The sequence below is a fragment of the Rutilus rutilus genome (genome assembly GCF_951802725.1).
Source record: "Rutilus rutilus genome assembly, chromosome: 8".
NCBI lineage: Eukaryota > Metazoa > Chordata > Actinopteri > Cypriniformes > Leuciscidae > Rutilus > Rutilus rutilus.
The window spans coordinates 7,023,702-7,044,762 of NC_140222.1; the positions used below are offsets into that span (position 1 = coordinate 7,023,702).

The 21,061-nt window shown below is 39.5% G+C and overlaps 1 protein-coding gene across 1 annotated transcript in view; it reads left to right on the top strand.

Annotated features, from left to right (window-relative positions):
- The window catches only part of LOC311294823 (uncharacterized protein), a gene marked incomplete at both ends in the record, with an annotated part of 40,383 nt that extends 21,351 nt beyond the window's left edge, over positions 1-19,032 (top strand). Inside the window, one exon of the mRNA XM_084415856.1 lies at positions 18,881-19,032. Coding sequence (XP_084271982.1) covers positions 18,881-19,032 — 152 coding nt within the window. The remainder of the gene's footprint in view (positions 1-18,880) is intronic.
- Between the last annotated feature and the right edge of the window lie 2,029 nt (positions 19,033-21,061).

Below are 21,061 nucleotides of genomic sequence, written 5' to 3' on the forward strand. Positions count from 1 at the left end.
GTTGTTTTACTGACCATGAACCTTAAAAGTCATCAAATAAAACAACATCCCACTATTAACTAGAGCGCCATCTAGTGTCCAAAATAAGACTCTTGCACAACAATAGCTTTACCTGTAAGACACACACTATGAATTCACTCACTGGACACTTTATTATGTAAACCTTGTTAGTAGCAGGTTTGACCCTCTTTTGCCTTCATAAATGCCTTAATTCTTCCTGGCACATCGTACTGGGACGTTGTCTATAAGCTCCTGCTGTTGATGAGAGGGACCAGGGGCTTGTTATCCGTCACCAGCTTAAACTCATCCAAGACACACAGTATTTTCCAAACTTCTCACATTTCCACAAGCTGGCCACACACTCCTCGATCTGCGCATATCGAGTTTCTGCATCAGTGAGCCGTATGCTAGTATGCTAGCAGTGGTCCTAGCGACATCGTAATATACGAGGACTGGTGCCTTCATGAGCAGCTCTCTGATGTTTTCAAAAGCTGTCTGCTGCGTGTGTGTGTGTGTGTGTGTGTGTGTGTCCACATCCACATACTGTTCTGCCTGAGGAGTTCATACAGTGGCTGGTTTACTGTCGAGAGGTTGGGGATGAACCTCCACAAATAATTCACAATGCCAAGCACCCTTTTCAGTTCCTGCTGATTTTGTGGTGTTGGCAGCTGTCGGATGGCATCCACCTTATCTGGATCTATCTGCACTCCTGTCTCGTTAATAAGGTGACCCAGAACTGAATTATGTCTGTACGTGCATGTCTCCGTGTTCAGTTTTAACCCTGTAGACGCCACTCTCTGCAGCACTTGTTCCAGACGAGAGTCATAGACATGTCATTCATAAAGACCTTCAGTCCTCCAGCACTTGAAGCGTCTCCTGCATTTTCCTCTGGAAGATCTCTAGAGCGCTCGAGATCCTGAAGGGAAGCCTCCTGAAACAATATCTCCCTAATGGTGTGGTAAAGGTGGCGAGTCTGCAGCGCTCTGGGTGGAGAGGGATCTGAGGAGGAGAACACCTTTGCTCCACTAAGCTTAGCAATAATCTCATCAGCAGTGGGTAGCACAACATGTTCTCGTTTTACTGCCTCGTTCAGTCTTTTAAGATCCATGCAGACGCGTGCTTTGCCAATCCTCTTCAGAACGGGTGCCATTGGCACACACCATTTGGTTGGTTGTGTCACATGCTCTATGACACCATTTTTATCGATCCTCTGCAACTCCTCTTTCACCCTTTAAAGCATTGGAGTGGGAACACACAGCATATGGCTGCGGCAAGTCTTTTAACACTTCTGTGCTGTTCATTTGTGGTTTACACTCGGGCTATTTTACAAAGATGGGCAAAATTCTTACACTAAACCATGTAAAATTATCCATGTTATCCCCATGAAGGAAATTTAGAAATGTGGGCCTTTTATAAAATGTGAATTTTACATAAAAAGTTTCTATTTTTATTTGATAAAAACCTATTCAAAAAATATATATTTTAATTTATGTATATAAATTTCCTCCCAAAACTGCTCAAATGTGGAGTAAAAACATGAATAAACTGAGCAAAATTACATTTGTTACATTTAAAAAAAAAAAGATTTCATACGTCTCTGGAGACCCCAAACAGCACAAGTGTGACTTTTTTTCCCCACACTAAAATAAAAATAAAATATATCATTCTAATTATTTTTTTTATTAAAAAAAAAATATTACAATTTTAATTTTAATAAATTTTATTTATTAAAAAAAAAATTGATCTAGAAAGTGTTGACAACTTTACAAAGTTTCATGCCATTTGGTTAAAGATCATTTTTTGTTTTTAACCCTCCGGGGTCTGAGGTGTTTTCTGGGCTCTGGAGGTGTTCTGACATGCTCTGACATTTGTGTTTTTTTCAGTTACTAGTGACATTTTCATGGCTAAAGTCTAATTACACTGTATTCAGCACAAACTCTGCTACAATAATATATCAACAGCATGTATGTAAAAGTTTGTAGTTTTGAAATAATGACATTTATGCGTGGTTTGTGAAAATACAAAAAAAAATTCTCACTGAAATAAGGCCATGAAACCCATACTGATTATTTCTTCACAAGACTTTTGAAAATTGTATGACATAGCCTAGAATATTTGCTCCAAAACTATGTGAAAATCACCCTGACTGCTCATTCAGAGAAGACAATATATTGATTTAAGGCGAGACACTACAGGTGAATAGGGTAAAATTTTAAAATAATAGATATCACCATGAAACTTCCTCAGTTCATTACTTACACAAGTTCATAAAAAAAATGTTTTACAAGTTTTTGAAATTTGTATGTTTAATTATGCAAATTAGGTATTATCTCATTAAATATGTGCAATTTTGCATGTTTTTTCAGTAGATATATCTGAAAATATGATAAAGCCAGAAGCAAAATTATTTTTTCATTTTGATTACACACAAGATGAAAAAAGATGTTCAGAGGGATTTCAGGATATATGCTTTCATTAACTAGGAAATCAAAATATACTGTCCATAGCCTTAAAATATCGATTTTCACCATTTTTTAAAAATTAAAATGTCACATAAATCAGGCCAGGAATGATTTATTAACAAATCCCTCTGAACAGATCTTCAGAATACTGCTAAGTGTATAACTGGAAAGTTTGGTGTACATAGGTGCTACATAGGCTGAGATGTTTGTACTGGAGAATGACAAAAAAACGCAAAAATTATTTTGAGAAAACGGCAGTTAAAGGGATAGTTCGCCCAAAAATGATATTTAAGCCATGACTTACTCACCCTCAAGCTGTTCGAGATGTATATGTCAATCTTTTTTCAGACAAACACATTTTCAGTTATTTTAGAAAATGTCTTAGATCTTTCAGTGGTTATAGTGTGAAGCAATGGGGTCCAGCTCGTTGAAGTCCGCAAATGAGCATGCATCCTTCACAAAAGTAATCCATCCGGCTCCAGGGGGATAAACGAAGGCCTTCCGAGGGTAATCCGTGCGGTTTTGTAGTAAAAATATACATATTTAAAACTTTATAAACGAAAATAACTGGCTTCCGGTCGCGGTCGGCGCGCGTTCATGGAGATGGATGCTGGCATATGACGTACGACGTAGCGTAGGAAGCGTCGTGACGTAGAACGAACGTAGAGTTTTGTTTTGCTCTGCTCTCTGGCTGCGCTGTCACGTTCGTACTATGTCACGACGCTTCCATCTCCATGAACGCGCGCCGACCGCCACCGGAAGCCAGTTATTTTCGTTTATAAAGTTTTAAATATGTATATTTTTACTACAAAACCGCACGGATTACCCTCGGAAGGCCTTCGTTTACCCCCCTGGAGCCGGATGGATTACTTTTGTGAAGGATGCATGCTCATTTGCGGACTTCAACGAGCTGGACCCCATAGCTTCACACTATAACCACTAAAAGATCTAAGACATTTTCTAAAATAACTGAAAATGTGTTCGTCTGAAAAAAGATTGACATATACATCTCGAACAGCTTGAGGGTGAGTAAATCATGGGCTAAATATCATTTTTGGGCGAACTATCCCTTTAAAGATTTAATAGTTCTAAATGAGATTTCGTCGTTAGCTTTAAATCCCCCTTTGGACATTCACGATTGGTTACTGATAGAAAGGAAGTGCCCATATTTGGTTTACATAGCGTTGTGCAGGAGACTCAGAGCTTTACAACGATCCCGGACATGACAGACTTCAGTAAACAGACGGAGCTCGGCATGTCGCGTTGGAATACTAACTTCCTGGTAAATTCGGGAGAAACTTACTGCCGCAAGTAAACAAAATGTAATAAAATAAACATCGTAATGTATATTTTCAGCGTTTTCTTTATAGCAGCTTGAAAGAATACATATTGAAGGAGTAAACTCGGCCAAAATCTCAAAACTGACCACTGCATGAAAAATCGATGTTTTTGCCTGCCGTGTCTCGCCTTAAAATTTCTAAGACGTGTTTTGTGTGACAAAGCCATATGCGAAGAGGCGTGATCATCTCATGAATATGTAAGGTTTTAACACCTGAGAAAGACAAAGACACTCCCCTAACTGCCCTATTAGGAGCGATCAGGCCCTGTCATTCAGAGCAACCTTGCACAAAGAATGAGGAGATTTAAAAAAGAATGGCTTTTAGATTGTTTGGATTTATTTACAACACAACACAATCCAAAAATACAAATGACAAAAGAGCACATTGAAAACAATGATCCAAAGACAGAGACCTTTGTGCCATTCCTAAAAACATACCTTTCATTTCCAAGGTGTTTGATTTTCACTTTACCATGTTCATGTACAGAGACTCATGTGAATGTTGAAGTCAGCAGGACTCAGTTGCATCTGGTCCCTGAAAGAAAAAAAAAAAAGAAAAAACTGTGAACATACTGATATCAAGAGAAACTATAGGGCTGCACGATTTTGGGAATAGATTTTAGATTTTTCTGGTTAAAATTTCTTTTTAAAATTCACAGAATACACACACACACACGTTTCCAACAATATATAATGAACACCAGGTTTGTTGTGCCTTGTAGGCATAGGCTACGCAGTGCTGCATAAAATAATAATAACAATAAATTAAATCTTCCAAAAGATTTCAAGAACAACTACGCTAGAGAAAAATATATTGATTATCATATGTTACTTCAAATGTTTCCATTCGTTATGATGATATGAAATGAGATAATAGTAAAAACATAAAGCCTAATGTTTGGTGCATTTTTCCTTTCAAACGCAATCGCGCTCCAAAATATGATACTGTACATTCAAACGCACAGCGCGCTCCAAAATATGATACATTCAAACGCCATCGCGCTCCAAAATATTAAACATTATGGTTATACATATCTATGTTTGAGCAGATATCCACAAACAGTATTTAACAGTAAACACGGGTCTAAATAGTATAATATTCACCATATATCTAGCAACAGTTCAACTGCAATGTGAAGTTTATGCAACAATACCATAAACTAATAAGTAAGAATTTCTTACCTTACATCTTTCTTGTCTTCAAATCGCGTTCTTCTTCTTCTGAGGTAAATCCATGTAAGCTCACAGCGTGTCTTCCAAACTCGACGAAAAGCAGAGACTTGTGAAGTGTTTTGGTGTTTTGTGTTTGAGGTAACGAGGGCGTTCGCGTCCCATGTGGAGATTTGCATGTGAATCACTTTTGCGCGAGTGGGCGTGTCGAATTAAAAAGTAATTAGCAAGCGTTTGAGATACTGGACATCCTGTTGGTTTTATACAAATTACTTAAACAGAGAATATTTGTTTTCAGTTTGAATCCGATCATTTAAAAGTACACACTTAAATGTGTATAAAGGTATATGGCTCATAAATGTGAGACAAGTATTCGCTGAGTTTTGTTTCAGTTTATAGACGTGCTCAAGAAAAAAAAGTTCACCGCGATGGAGAGGCAGAACGCACACCCTGTTTATTTTCTTTATTTTACAAAAGCACAATGTTTTGATTTGATTGTAAGTGGACACATACAAAAGTAGAAATATCACAGATTATTTTTTTATATTTCTTTTTTCTGTATAACCATAAATGACGGAGTAATTTAAGTTTATGTTGCTGCTATGTGAAAAAAATCCAGCAAAACGCGTCGGTGCGTTTCTCGACCTCAGAGGGTTAATTTGAGCAAACGTCATTTACATTTAGTATTTTGACAGGGTCAGTTTTGAGTGTGACATGCTCATCAAATGCATCATAGCGTTCAGAAGCTACGTTCGCCTCCTCCACTCTCCTTACTAGGTTCATGTCAGCAGATAGAGACCGACTAAGCCGGTTATTCACGTTATATCCACGGGCCACATAGGCAGAGTTTTTTTTTGATTGAAAACGATCGATTCGATTGCTCCTGTCTGCCTCGCTGCCTGCTGTGAGTGTGTTTGCCTCGGTGCTGTAAGCTCCGTCTTAGCCTCGTATTTCTTTGTTTTGAACCATCATTTACTACAATTTGTAGTTGTTTATACTAAATACAGCTTACCCAACATCTCAGATTGACATCGCTAGCATCCGTTACTACTAACACAACACGCTAATTCGCTACTGCTAGCCTGTTAACGCGCCACCCGTGCGCTCAGCTGTTTTATTTATTTATTTTTTCTCTCGCGCGCTCGCGCCTTTGAGTTAATAAAAGCTCAGGTAAGTAATAATCAGTCAACAAACACGGTGAGTAATGTCTTGTCCTGTTATTGTCACCTGCACTTCATGTCACATGTTTAGCATAGACTTCTCTGTTGGCAATGTAGGATTTATATGTGATAAATGTAAGGAGACAGTTAGGCTGACAGAGAAGATTTCAGAATTAGAGACACGCATCCAAACTTTAATTGAGGATAGTAAGAGTGCTAGAGCTTTAGATACTATTTTGGATGCGCCTAGCATAGTGAACTCTTTACATGATTCGGTTCCAGCTGAAGTAGTGCCTGAGCAGCCGGGCAAATGGGTGACAGTGAGGGATCGCTCTAGTCGCGGATCAAAAAACCACTCTTCCGTTCCGATTACCACAACAAATCGATTTGCCCCGCTCAGTGAAACACCCACTGAGAATTCTGTTGATTGTGCCCTAGTAATTGGTGATTCGATCACACGGAACGTGAAAATAGAGACACCAGCGAACATAGTCACATGTTTGCCGGGAGCCAGAGCGCCTGACATCAAAGCAAATTTAAAAGTGCTGGCTAATGCTAATCGTAAATTCTCTAAGATCATTATTCATGTCGGCACTAATGATGTTCGACTCCGCCAGTCGGAGATCACCAAAATTAATATTAAAGAGGTGTGTGAACTTGCAAGTACGATGTCAGGCACTGTAATTTGCTCTGGCCCCCTTCCTGTTCGCAGGAGTGATGAGATAGTTAGTAGATTGTGTTCACTGAATCGCTGGCTGTCTGAGTGGTGTCCGTGTAATAATATAGAATTCATAGACAATTGGAAAAGTTTTTGGGGCAAACCTGACCTGTTGAAAAGAGATGGTATTCATCCCTCCTGGGATGGTGCTGCTCTTCTCTCTAGTAATATGGCTCATAGTCTTAGAGCTCAAACATGACAAATTGGGCACCAGGTCAGGAAGCAGACAGACTGGCTAAACCAACCGTCTGCTAGCGGCCTCGCGTCACCCAGGTCAGATAAATCCCATCACATAGAGCCTCTTTCACCTAGCTATCATCATATAGAGACTGTGTCTGTTCCCCGATTTTGGAAATCCAAAAAATGTTTAAACCTATCTAAGGTTAAAAATTTAATTGATGTTCAACAAATAAAAAACAGCTATAATACAGATGAGCAAATGATAAAGCTTGGGTTGCTGAATATTCGATCGCTTACTTCAAAAGCACTCATTGTTAATGATATGATTTCAGATAATAACCTAGATGTGCTGTGTTTGACAGAAACCTGGCTAAAACCAAACGATTACATTACTTTAAATGAGTCCACCCCGCAAGATTACTGTTATAAACATGAGCCTCGTCTGAAACGCAAAGGGGGTGGTGTTGCTGTAATTTATAGTAATATTTTCAAAACCACTAAGAAATCAAGTTTCGAATATAATTCTTTTGAAGTGTTAGTGCTTAATGTAAAAATATATAGTAAAAATGATAAATCACGTTTGAGATTTGTGCTGGCTACTGTATACAGGCCACCAGGGCACCATACAGACTTTATCAAAGAATTTGCGGACTTTCTATCAGAGTTAGTATTGGCTGCAGATAAAGTACTAATTGTTGGTGATTTTAATATACACATCGATAATGAAAAAGATGCATTGGGATTGGCATTTAAAGACATTGTAAACTCAATTGGAGTTAGACAACACGTGTCAGGACCTACTCATCGTCGTAATCATACTCTAGATCTAATATTATCACATGGAATAGATGTTGATGCCGTTGAAATTCTGCAGCAGAGCGATGACATCTCAGATCATTATCTAGTCTCGTGTAAATTACATTTAGCCAAGGCTGCAAAGCCGACTCCGTGTTACAAATATGTTAGACCTATCACTTCTGCTACTAAAGATTGCTTTATTAATAATCTTCCTGATCAGTTTCATCATTTTAGCATCCCGGATAGCTTAGAAAAACTTGATATTGCAACAGAAACTTTTAACTCTCTCTTTTCCAGCACTTTAGACACAGTTGCTCCTTTGCGCTTAAAGAAGATTAAAGAAAATAATCCAACGCCGTGGTACAACGAGCACACTCGGGCCCTTAAGAGAGCAGCCAGAAAAATGGAGCGCAACTGGAAGAAAACAAAATTAGAGGTATTTCGCATTTCATGGAAAGAGAGCTCGATTGCTTACAGAGAGGCTTTAAAAGCTGCTAGATCTGCTTATTTTTCAAACCTATTAGAAGAAAATAAACATAATCCTAGGTATTTATTTGAAACAGTGGCTAAACTAACGAAAAAGAAAGCTTCAAACACAGAAGGTTCCAAGCAGCACAGCAGTAATGACTTTATGAACTTCTTCACTTATAAGATTGATAATATCAGGGAGAAAATTATAACTATGCAACCGTCTACTACAGTATCGCATCAGGCAGTGCATTGTAGTCTCCCTGAGGAAAAATTTGATTCATTCATTGCTATAGGAGAGGAAGAATTTACTAAACTCGTTAAATCATCTAAATCTACAACATGTATGTTAGACCCTATACCGACTAAGCTACTGAAAGAGATGCTTCCAGAGGTCATAGATCCTCTTCTTAATATCATTAATTCCTCTTTGTCTCTAGGATACGTACCAAAAAACTTTAAGCTGGCTATGATTAAACCGCTTGTTAAAAAAATGCAACTTGATCCTTCAGAATTAGTCAATTACAGGCCGATCTCGAATCTACCCTTTCTGTCAAAGATACTAGAAAAGGCAGTATCTTCACAACTATGTTCCTTTCTAGAAAGAAATGATATCTGCGAGGATTTTCAGTCCGGATTTAGACCATACCATAGTACTGAGACTGCTCTCGTTAGAGTAACAAATGATTTGCTCTTATCATCCGATCGTGGTTGTGTCTCTCTATTAGTGTTACTCGATCTTAGTGCTGCGTTTGACACCATTGACCACGACATTCTTTTAAATAGACTAGAAAACTATGTTGGCATTAGTGGAATTGCACTAGCATGGTTTAAATCATACTTATCTGACCGTTATCAGTTTGTAGCAGTAAATGAAGAGATGTCTTATCAATCACAAGTTCAGTATGGCGTACCACAGGGCTCAGTACTAGGACCGCTGCTGTTCACTCTGTACATGCTGCCATTAGGAGATATTATTAGGAAACATGGAATTAGCTTCCACTGTTATGCCGACGATACTCAGCTCTATATTTCTTCAAAACCTAACGAAACTTACCAATTCACTAAATTAACAGAATGCATAGCTGATATAAAAAACTGGATGACTCGTAATTTCCTACTTCTAAATTCTGAAAAAACAGAGATTCTAATTATTGGACAAAAAACTTCCTCACGTAATAACCTAGAATACTGTCTAACACTTGATGGCTGCTCTGTTAAGTCTTCGTCGTCGGTTAGGAACCTGGGTGTGCTCTTTGATACCAATCTTTCATTTGAAAGTCACGTGTCTAGTATCTGTAAAACCGCATTTTTCCATCTTAAAAATATATCTAAATTACGCCATATGCTCTCATTGACAAATGCGGAACAATTAGTCCATGCGTTCATGACCTCAAGGCTAGATTATTGTAATGCTCTACTGGGTGGTTGCCCTGCACGCTTAATAAACAAACTACAGCTGGTCCAAAACGCAGCAGCTCGAGTTCTTACCAGAACCAGGAAGTATGACCATATTAGCCCGGTTCTGTCAAAACTGCACTGGCTCCCTATTAAACATCGCATCAATTTTAAAATATTGCTGATTACTTACAAAGCACTAAATGGTTTAGCTCCGCGGTACTTGAGCGAGCTCTTAACGCATTATACTCCTTCACGTCTATTGCGATCTCAAAATTCCGGCCAGTTGATAATACCTAGAATATCTAAATCGACTGCTGGCGGTAGATCCTTTTCCTATTTAGCACCAAAACTTTGGAACAGCCTTCCTACCATTGTCCGGGAAGCAGACACACTCTGTCAGTTCAAATCTAGATTAAAGACACATCTCTTTGACATAGCGTTCACATAATACATTATAGACTTCTATAATTCAATATTAGGCTGCATAGATTAGGTCAGCTGGAACCGGGAACACTTCCCATAAATCCTGATGTACTTGTTACATCATGAGAAGAATGGCATCTACGCTAATTTTAGTGTCTTTGTTTATCCCAAGGTTTTCCCGCAGCCTGCCGGATCCAGGCCGTTTCCAGATCTGATGAAGGACCTTCGCCTGGACCCGATGTCAATGCAGTGCTGAAGGGCCAACTAGTCTCTCCCTATGGAGGATCCCTTTCCCACTCTACAGATAACGCGTCGTCGGGAAAACTCAATTTGCGTATCTACCCCGAATTGATAAAATAAAATAAAATTCTGAATCAAAACTATAAGGAAACACCAGTAATTTGTTTAGGTTTGGTTTGTAGGGAATTCCAAACCTGCACACATATATTCAAACGCACATAACTATAGAACCCGTTCTTAATGTGCATCTGAACGCCATCAGCGTTTCTCACAGGTTCGCGTTTAAAGTCTGTGTAGAGAGAATGGTGTCGTCTTAGCGGCCCTAATTTAAAAACAAATGATCGTTGCGACGGAAGCGAATCAATCAAAAATAACTTTAGCTGGAAAATAACTTTATTAAAGAACCGCTATAAAGCCAAAACAATCTTACGTTATATTATACATTTATCTCTGTGAAGCTGCTTTGAGACAATCTACATTGTTAAAAGCGCTATATAAATGAAGATGACTTGACTTGACTTGGCAGAGAATGGGCATTACTTTCCCCCAGGGCTATCCAATGTGACATTATCTGGCTCTAGTGTCTTTACTGGGACCAGTGCGGTGAAAGTCTCTTCTGCCACAATGTTTATGTCAGTCCCAGTCTCTATTTTGAATCTTACAGGGGTCGCCCCAATCAGGAGCGGCACCATCCACTGCTCTTCTAGTTCATTTACATTATAAACTGGGCCCAAAAAGTAAGAAGGTTGGTCAAAACATTCTGTGACTTCTCTTACTGACCTGTTTTAGCGACATACTCTGGTCCAGTGTCCAGTTTTGTGGCATTTGTGGCATCTGCCTATTACTCAGATACAGATGTTCAGATAACATCTACCAATAAGGCCTATCGTTAAAGCATTGCAATAATCTAGCCTTGAGGTCATGAATGCATGAATTAACTTTTCTGCATTTGACAGTGATATCATATGTTGTAATTGAGTATTTAAGATAAAAACAAAAGAAGCAGTTTTACAAATGCCAGAAATGTGGCTTTCAAAAGAAAGGCTGCTATCAAAGATCACTTCTACACTATGGTAGAAAATCGTCTCGGTTATGTATGTAACCCTCGTTCCCTGAGTACAGGGAACGGAGACGTGTCGTCGGGACGCTGCGGAAGCCCAGTCTGCCTGACCCATCATGGGTCACCGTAGAGACCACTGGAAAAACACCCAGTCTACTAGCAACTCCTTACTAGAGGTAGCAGACCTGGCGCTGGGAGGTCTGCCACGCCTGGCACCGAAGGGGTGATGGAGGAACTCACGAGGCTCACCAACGTTGGGCGCCATACGGAGCAAAAGACGCACGTATCCGGCCGAGGCGCGGAGTGGCGTAGCAAGCCGACACAACCTATTCCTTCGCACCACTGGCCGTAGCGAGTACTCGGAAGGAAACAGGTTCCACACGTAGGCTATAGAACCTAGCGAACGTGTTCGGTGTTGCCCAGCCCGCAGCTCTACAGATGTCTGTCAGCGAGGTGCCTTGAGCCAAAGCCCAGGAAGCGGCAGCACCTCTAGTAGAGTGAGCGCGCAACCTGGGAGGACAAGGCTCACCCAGAGACTCATACACTCGGGTGATAGCATCCACTAACCAATGAGCTAACCTCTGCTTGGAGACAGCCTTCCCCTTCTGCTGGCCTCCGTAACAGACAAAGAGCTGATCTGAGGTCCTGAAGCTTTGCGTTCTGTCAATATAAACCCACAGGGCGCGGATGGGACAGAGAAAAGCTAGGGCTGGGTCTGCCTCCTCCTGGGGCAGCGCTTGCAGGTTCACTAGCTGATCCACGAAGGGAGTGGTTGGAACCTTGGGCACATATCCGAGCCGGGGTCTCAATACAACGTGAGAAAGGCCCAGCCCGAACTCTAGGCACGATTCGTCGACCGAAAAAGCCTGCAGATTCCCGACCCTCTTGAAAGAGGCCAATGCTAACAGGAGTGCTGTCTTAACCCCCTGAGGTCGACGGTATCGCCGGCGATACCAGCTCGCTTTTTTTTTATCAGTGTAAAATAAACTCATAAATACTCTGTTGACTTTGATTTTTCATAGGAGTTCCCTTCCCTTTGCCGGGGGGAAACGAACTCCGAGCGGGCTGGTTTTGAGGCGCTTCTGGACCACCAGTGTGGACATCGTCTGACCGAGGGCCAGCGCTGTGACTAATCACGGTCAGTCACTAAGCGCAGCTCCACCCCGAATCAGAACTACCCACGTGCACTGAATGTGCAGGGGTAGTGAGAGAGGAAAAACTCCTGCAGATTTAGGCATGTTTGGCTTGCCATATTGGCACCAAAATGCTTCCTTATTGCCAAAAATTTTCACACGCATCCAGGCACTTTAGACCCAGGAAGTGTGGCTGTCAAGTATGAATCTTCAGCACGAGAACCCACCATTATAGTAGGAACTCAGCATCATTTTCAGAGTATAACAGCCCTCTCTCCGATGTAGCAATCGACATCTGTCCTCTCCTGGAGCCCCGAATGAAATGCTTGGTCCCTCATGAGAAGGATCAGAATCCCATCCGAAAGGCTTTACGGCACACGGCACGCTGAGCAGCTCAAGCCTTTACGAGAAAGGGGAGACGAACAACGTGCTGACGTGGTCATGCACTCATGAGAGAACATGAACCACCCACGAACGCAGTCACAACACACTGATTAGGCATGTGAAACAGTGATCGTGGCCGTCAACCAGGCATGCAAGACAGTGAACGTGGCCATCGCCTCGATGACACATGGCACTCTGGGCGCTCAAGCCTTCAGGCAAGGCGAACAACGTGCCGACGTGGTCATGCTCTCATAAGAAAGCATAAATCACCCACGAACACAGTCTCAGCATGTTTGCGATGCGCTAGAGGAGTGGGAAGCTCGTGAGGGTCTTTCACCTGGCGAGACGTTCCACACTGTAACCCTCAGATCACCAAATGCTCATTAGCCAAAGTAGTCCTCCCCTTTTTAGAAAAGGAACTAGATTGGGGAATAAGCAAAGGGACTCAACCTCATAGAGGTACACGAGTCTCGACCGTGCATCTAGAGCGCCGAATGACGCGCGCTGGGTTGTCGTGACAACCCGCGCTGTCAGCCGGCGCTCGACGGCACACGGCACGCTGAGCGGCTCAAGCCTTTACGAGAAAGGAGAGACGAACAACGTGCCGACGTGGTCATGCACTCCTGAGAGAACATGAACCACCCACGAACACAGTCTCACACACTGATTAGGCATGTGAAACAATGAACGTGGCCGTCAAATGAGGACAGGAAACGATCGCATCCAGAAACACACGAGTGAAACGTCATCCTGAAAAGGACGCGATCTTCACTCGTGTTGCTCTTTCAGAAAGAAAGTACTCTCTCTATTGTGCTGAAGCACACAGGGACCCAACGCGGCGACACAGCGGGGAAACTGCAAGCCCACTGTGCGCACTCAACCGTTTACCAGCTGTGAAAACAGCTTTTGAATTAACAGCATGTAGACGCAGCCGGCAGACAGGAAATTGCGCGGTCGCTGAAACGCCATCTCACCAACACAGAGAGATCCCCTCCCGAAACAGCAGACTCGTAGAGCGTAAAATAGATACAATCTTAAAGCTCATTCACTCAGAGAGGACACAATCGGTCGGCTCCGAAGCTAAAAGCACTATGCATGCGTCGCTTCCGCCTTTTTATACCCTTGCTGATAGGCGGGCTGCGGAATGCAAATCCTGCATGCCAATTTTCATTGGCTCGTTTTAATTCACTCGTAGGCAATTGGTCTCCCTAGCGGGATCCCAATTCCAATTCGTCAGGGAACTCCCCCGATGACACGTCGGAGTTCCCAGGACGAAAGGGAACTAAACATTTCAGTTTGTTCAGAAGAAAAGACCAAGAAAAACTCACGTGTTTAATTTTGCTCAGATTCGCCAAAATACCAAAGTCTGCAATCAAAAGCAAAATATCTGATTATGAACTCAAGCATTTCTCATAAAATTTTCCCACGACCAACACTTTCTGGTAACCAAATGATATTTCTCTAAATGAACGATTACATTTACAGGTTGCTGTATGTTTGCATTAATGTTAACTTTTTGTTAAAATTTTGTTGTAACACAGGCAGACATTATACATGTGATTAAGTGGAGTTTGTGTCAAAATGGACTCTGCAATGGTTTTTCTCTTTTATTTTATCTGTACAAACATCTGTGTGTCTGGTTTGATCTGTCGGAGGATAAACAGCTTCTGCTGGATGTTTGTCGTCTCTGTGTGTGTCAGCAGTTTGTGGCTGAAGCGTTTCTTCATTTTCTCTCCTGGTAATAAGAAGCTCACAATCTTCCACTCCACACAAAACATCTTTACACTGAAATAAAGTGAATCCATCAACAGTCAAATAAGAGTCACAGGTCAGAGGTCAAATATGATTGACAGCTCACAGCACTAAATAACACACCAGTAGATACAGATATCTAATCCAATATTTCACTATTCTGCTATTAGTTTTCATTCAGGGCCAGAATTCATTTGAAAATGTAAGATCAGCAAAAGCTTGTTTATTTCCGTGATGTTAAAGGAGACAGATGTGTGAGCGGAAACTGACTGAAGTTGGGGGAGGATTCACACACAACCAGATACATTTCTCAGTTAAGTTATCTTTCAGATCAATCTGAGTGTTTCAGACATTAAGAGTTACTATCGTGGGCTTTTCCATGAACCGATAAAAAAAATGTTTCTCAAATTAGTTTTGCTCTGTTTGTGTTTGTGGCGTCTGGATGGTGAGTTTTAAATGTGTTTTTCTGTTTCAGTTGTTTCTGTTCTGATGTGATAAATTACTGGTTAAATTAGTCAGAAAGGATTAACATTCACTGTTATTCTCATATAGAAACAAATAATGTGTGATTTTCCTGAGAGATAACACTCTTATTTGAGATTAAAATCACTTGATTATATAAAACTATTTAATTATTTCTCATTTTCATTCTTCATCTTTTGTCTTTGAACTGCTGCTGAATATTAATCACTTCACATTTACACGATTAAAAGTATTTTAGTGAAGCTTCATCAAACCAATATCAAGTGATTTTAAAGTTTTAATCTGTAAAAAACTCTGTTCTTCAGGAGGGCCTAGTTTTACAGTGAATGAAGTAAAGTCAGTGAAGGAGGGAGATTCAGTCTCTCTAAACTCTGATCTTACTGAAAGGAAGGATGATGATGTGATTCGGTGGAAGTTTAAAAACACTTTAATAGCTGAAATCAATGTAACGGCCGACAGAATCACTGTATATGATGATGTTCTTGATGGGAGATTCAGAGACAGACTGACGCTGGACAATCAAACGGGATCTCTGACCATCACAAACACCAGATCTGAACATGAAGGAGTTTATCAACTACTGATCAACAGTGAGAGAACGAGATTTGATCTCATGGTCATTGGTGAGTTAAATATCAGTTTCACTTGTTTTATATTTTATATTTATTTTTATATTTTTAGATCAAGAGATTCAGGCTCTATGTCCACAGTGAGTAACCCTTTTGAGTGATACGGTCCCACATTTGGGATTTGGAATGTTCAGTGATGTCACATAACTGTCAGATTCAAACTCTTCAGACAATTTGAACTGCGGCGCAAACAAACATGGCGGCGCCATCTCACTTTTTAAATCAAGATTATGACGGTTCGCCATGGAAACAATAAGCAGGAAACGTTCTAAAATAAATGTTGCCTTGAAAAAACGTTCTGACAATACATTTTTTATATCCCCCATTTAGCATGTTATGTTTTGTGGTTAATTTTTAAGCTGAAGTACATTGCTTTGACCAACTGTGGTAATTAAAGGTATAGTGGAGGATTTTCCCGAATTTTAGAAAAGAATCGCCCTCTCAACTTTTTGAAAAAATGCACATGCGCAACACTCTACCTGCTCCCGAGAGGGAACGCCTATTAAACGCTAGCATCGCTAATCATAGCTTACATTAACTTTTACTAGCAGTGATTTTAAATGGATTTCTCCAAATAGCATGCCAAACTTTACCTGTCGAGTAGAAACGTCGCGACTGAGGCATCAGTGGGAAGCCCAACCTGTGCTTTTAGCGCACGCCAGCGTGTGAAATATTCTCCCGAAAAAACTATCGTCTTGTTTCTTTCTTCAGAGGCCTTTCTCTTCTTGTCATACAATTCGTAGACACTTTTTCTCTTGCGACCCTCAGACATTTTGAAAAAACCCGGTGAGAACGGCGAGCTTCAATGAATGGCTGAAACCATAGCTCACCACACATATACACCTGAAAGTGCGCATGCGCAGAAAGTACGAGCACGTACGACCATGCGTACGACGGCCTTACGTAAACATATCACCAGAATGATTGACAATTAGGAGGACCAATAGTCTTGATGATCCACCCGGAAAAAGAAAATCCTCCACTATACCTTTAACTCATTAATTTACACTATTAGTTCATAAAATATGTTATTAAGGAATGAATACATTATGACACATTTAATTAATAACAATTCATATATTACTTAATCTATTAATCATTTAGAATCTTTATTAGGTACTGATGCAGTAATCATTAATTAATGGTTTAGTTCTTCATGAGTCATACATTAACACATGATTATCTGTGCATTAGTTAAGCATGAATTAATGCTTATTAGTGCACCCGTATTGTAAAGTGTTACCAGAGTGTCTTTTTTAGTTGTTGTTCCATATATAATAATCTATTTCTCTTTTCATTCATCATCTTTTGTCTTTGTGCTGCTGCATAATATTATTAATTTCACATTTAAATGATTAAAAGTATCTTAGTGAAGCTTCATCAAACCAACATCAAGTGATTTTAAAACTTTAATCGGTGAAAAACTCTGTTCTTCAGGAGTGATTGGTGATGAAGTGAAGTTAGTGTCAGTGATGGAGGGAGATTCAGTCTCTCTATACTCTGATCTTACTGAAATGAAGGATGATGATGTGATTCAGTGGAGGTTTGGATATGAAAGCACTTTAATAGCTGAAATCAATGTAACGGCCGACAGAATCACTGTATATGATGATGTTCTTGATGGGAGATTCAGAGACAGACTGAAGCTGGACAAACAAACTGGATCTCTGACCATCACAAACACCACAACTGAACATGATGGAGATTATAAACTACAGATCAACAATATGATCAGAGAGAGATTCGAGCTCTTTGTCTTTGGTGAGTTAAATATTTGTTTCACTTGTTTTATATTTTAATCAGGACAAAGATACAATTATTAATCCAAACTCCATTTTGCTTCTGGTGTTTAATGATGATATTCATTTCAAATTTAAATTTCAAACTATTTACTTTTATAAACCATCAAGTGACTGTCTTAATCTGTGACGAACCGTTTCAGTTTATCTCTGTGTGTGTGTGTGTGTGTGTGTGTTTGGTGATTCAGTCCTGGAGTCAGTGATGGAGGGAGATTCAGTCTCTCTAATCTCTGATCTTACTGAAATGAAGGATGATGATGAGATTCAGTGGAGGTTTGGATATAAAAACACTTTAATAGCAGAAATCAATGTAACGGCCGACAGAATCACTGTATATGATGATGTTCTTGATGGGAGATTCAGAGACAGACTGAAGCTGGACAATCAAACTGGATCTCTGACCATCACAAACACCACAGCTGATCATACTGGAGTTTATCAACTACTGATCAACAATATGATGGATTTCTTAGATATCAGAAGTGAGATCAAGACTTTCATTCTCGCTGTCTTTGGTTAGTTAAATATCAGTTTCCCTGTTTTATATTTTATTCAGCACAAAAATACAATTAATAATTCAATATTAATTTTGTTTTTGGTGTTTAATGATGATATTCATTTAAAATTTAATCTATTTACTTTTCGTTAACTGATCGTCTTAATCTGTGACGAACCCTGTGTGTGTGTGTGTGTGTGTGTGTCTGTGTGTGTTTGATGATTCAGTCCAGGAGTCAGTGAGGGAGGGAGATTCAGTCTCTCTAAACTCTGATCTTACTGAAATGAAGGATGATGATGTGATTCAGTGGAGGTTTGGAGATGAAAACACTTTAATAGCTGAAATCAATAAACGGGCCGACAGAATCACTGTATATGATGATGTTCTTGATGGGAGATTCAGAGACAGACTGAAGCTGGACAAACAAACTGGATCTCTGACCATCACAAACACCAGAACTGAATATGCTGGAGATTATAAACTACTGATGATTTCAGGAGGAAGATTGTGTTCATCAAAATCATTCAGAGTTTCTGTCTATGGTGAGTAGATCATTTGTCTTCTCCTTCAAATATTCTTATTTTATTCACTATTTACATGTTGAATTGTTGAATCTTTTACAGTTTGAGATGACAGACTGTATAAAAACTCACTTGGAACCGAATATAAGATTGTTGATTAGATTTGATCATATTTCTGTGTATTCAGAAATATTAGTTGATGTCAGCGCTGATATTAGTGTTTATTGACTGATCTGATCTCAGTTTGATGTGTTTATTCCTCAGACTCTGTCCACTGTTGTGGTCCTACTGAAGCTGTGATCCGATTGGTCCTCTCTGCTCTGGTGGGCGTGGCTACTGTCATTATTGTGGTTTATGAGATCAGATCCAGAAGAGCTGAACGAGATCAAGCACATATTCACACATCAGGTACATGATTGATGATGTCATTTCTCACAAACTGATTTTGCATTTATAAATATCTGTGAGATTTATTAATTTATCGCTTTTTATGTTCATCTTTTCCAGGAAGTATTGAAATCTAAAGCAGAACGCTGAACTTTAAAGGTTCTTCAAGTGTGTTTTTGTTCTTCTAGTGTTTATTTTCATAATAAATACTGATGATTATTTGAGTTTGTGCTCTCTTTCAGTGGCAGATTTTAACAGTGTCACTTTATTGTTTATATTTCACTTTATTGTGTATAACTTCTCTCAGATACAAAAAAATAATAATAAATAGACACAGATCTCACTTTACTACTGCTGTATATTTGTCATATGTATTTTCTTGCCTTTATCAATAAAGTTTCTCACTCTGAGGTTCAAGAGTCTCTCCATGATTTATTCAGAGGAATACAAACTGTATGTATATTTGAAATATTTCAACATTGTACCGTATACAGCTTTATTTCTACTTTTTTCAGAGGTGCTTCTTATAGCCTTATCTGGGTCTCATCAGTGCACAACATATCGATGCTCCATTTCCTCCAACAGGGAACGATAAAGTCTTTAAATCTCTAGTGTGATTTGTCTCTGTGGTCTCGTCTGAGGAGCAACACCTCCATCTAGTGGCTCACCCTGAACTCACATGTTATCAGGAGTTATTTACTCAGAATCTGTAATGAGATCCAGTGATTGTGTCTGTTACTCAAGAAAGCCACTAGATGGCGCTGTGTTCAGTATTATGTGACGAACACTGTGAAACGAGTTACAAAGAAGAATAAAACCACATGTTGAAGTGTTCAGAGAAAATAACCAGACATGTTGAAACTGCACTGAGAAATATTTTTATTCAAATCACTGAACAAAACATGATACCAGGATTGAACTCAAACTAAAAACAGCTAACTAACACATTTCAACTATACACATTGCTTGTATGTTGGCAAACTACAGTGAAGTTAAAGCAATCTTTTGAGCTGGACTGTGTTTTTATAAGCACAACGCTGCATTGTGTTCAGAGGTTACCAGTGAAACAGCTTTATTTCTGCTGATCCATAAGCGCCATCTACTGTCAGAGAGTCCATTACATTTCCATTCGGCCCGTCGCTGTTTTTCTACAGATCAATGTGAAAAACGTCATGTTCTCTTCTGTACAGAACTGAACCAGTCTAACATTTAGTTAAAACTGTAAGAATAAAAGGTAACGCTTTAGATTACAGCCCGGAAAGTACTGCGTAATTAAAATGAAAGTACAGTATAACTTTCTGTAATTACAGTTTACCTATAAAGTACTTACGTGTAAGTATAGGGGAACAATATGTAAAGTCTTGGGAATAAAGGTGTAACAACCAGGAAAATACTGCGTAATTAAAACGAAATTACAGTGTAACTTTCGGTAATTACAGTGTACCTATAAAGTGCATACGTGTAAGTATAGGGGAATAATATGTAACGTTTTGTGAATAAAGGGGTAACAACCAGGAAAATAACAAATTATTTAGGCAAATTATTTATACTAAGTATTTTAGAATCTTACTTTTGGGAGCAATTTAGCGAGTTCATTCACTGCACCTTTTTGTAATAATAGTGTATAAAAATACATAAAGGCTTTTTTTTTAATTATGGGGTACATATCAGTGCATTTATAAAGTAGGCTAATTTGTTATTATTGCAAAGGTGCACTGATTAAGTTTCAAGGCAAGTACAACTATTGCAACTTTTTTTTTTTTTTAAATGCTGGGAAAATATACTCTTGTTCCATGTAGTTACAGGGTAAGTATGACATTGCGGGCTGTAAATTAAAGTGGTGCTTCTTACCCTCTTGTTCCATGTAGTTACAGGGTAAGTATGACATTGCGGGCTGTAAATTAAAGTGGTGCTTCTTACCCTCTTGTTTCATGTAGTTACAGGGTAAGTACAATAAAAACACGTCACACACAATCTGATATCAATCGGAAAACTTTATTTGAAAAACAACTTATTTCAAAACGGATTTACAGCACTTTGTTTCTCTTGCTTGGTTTC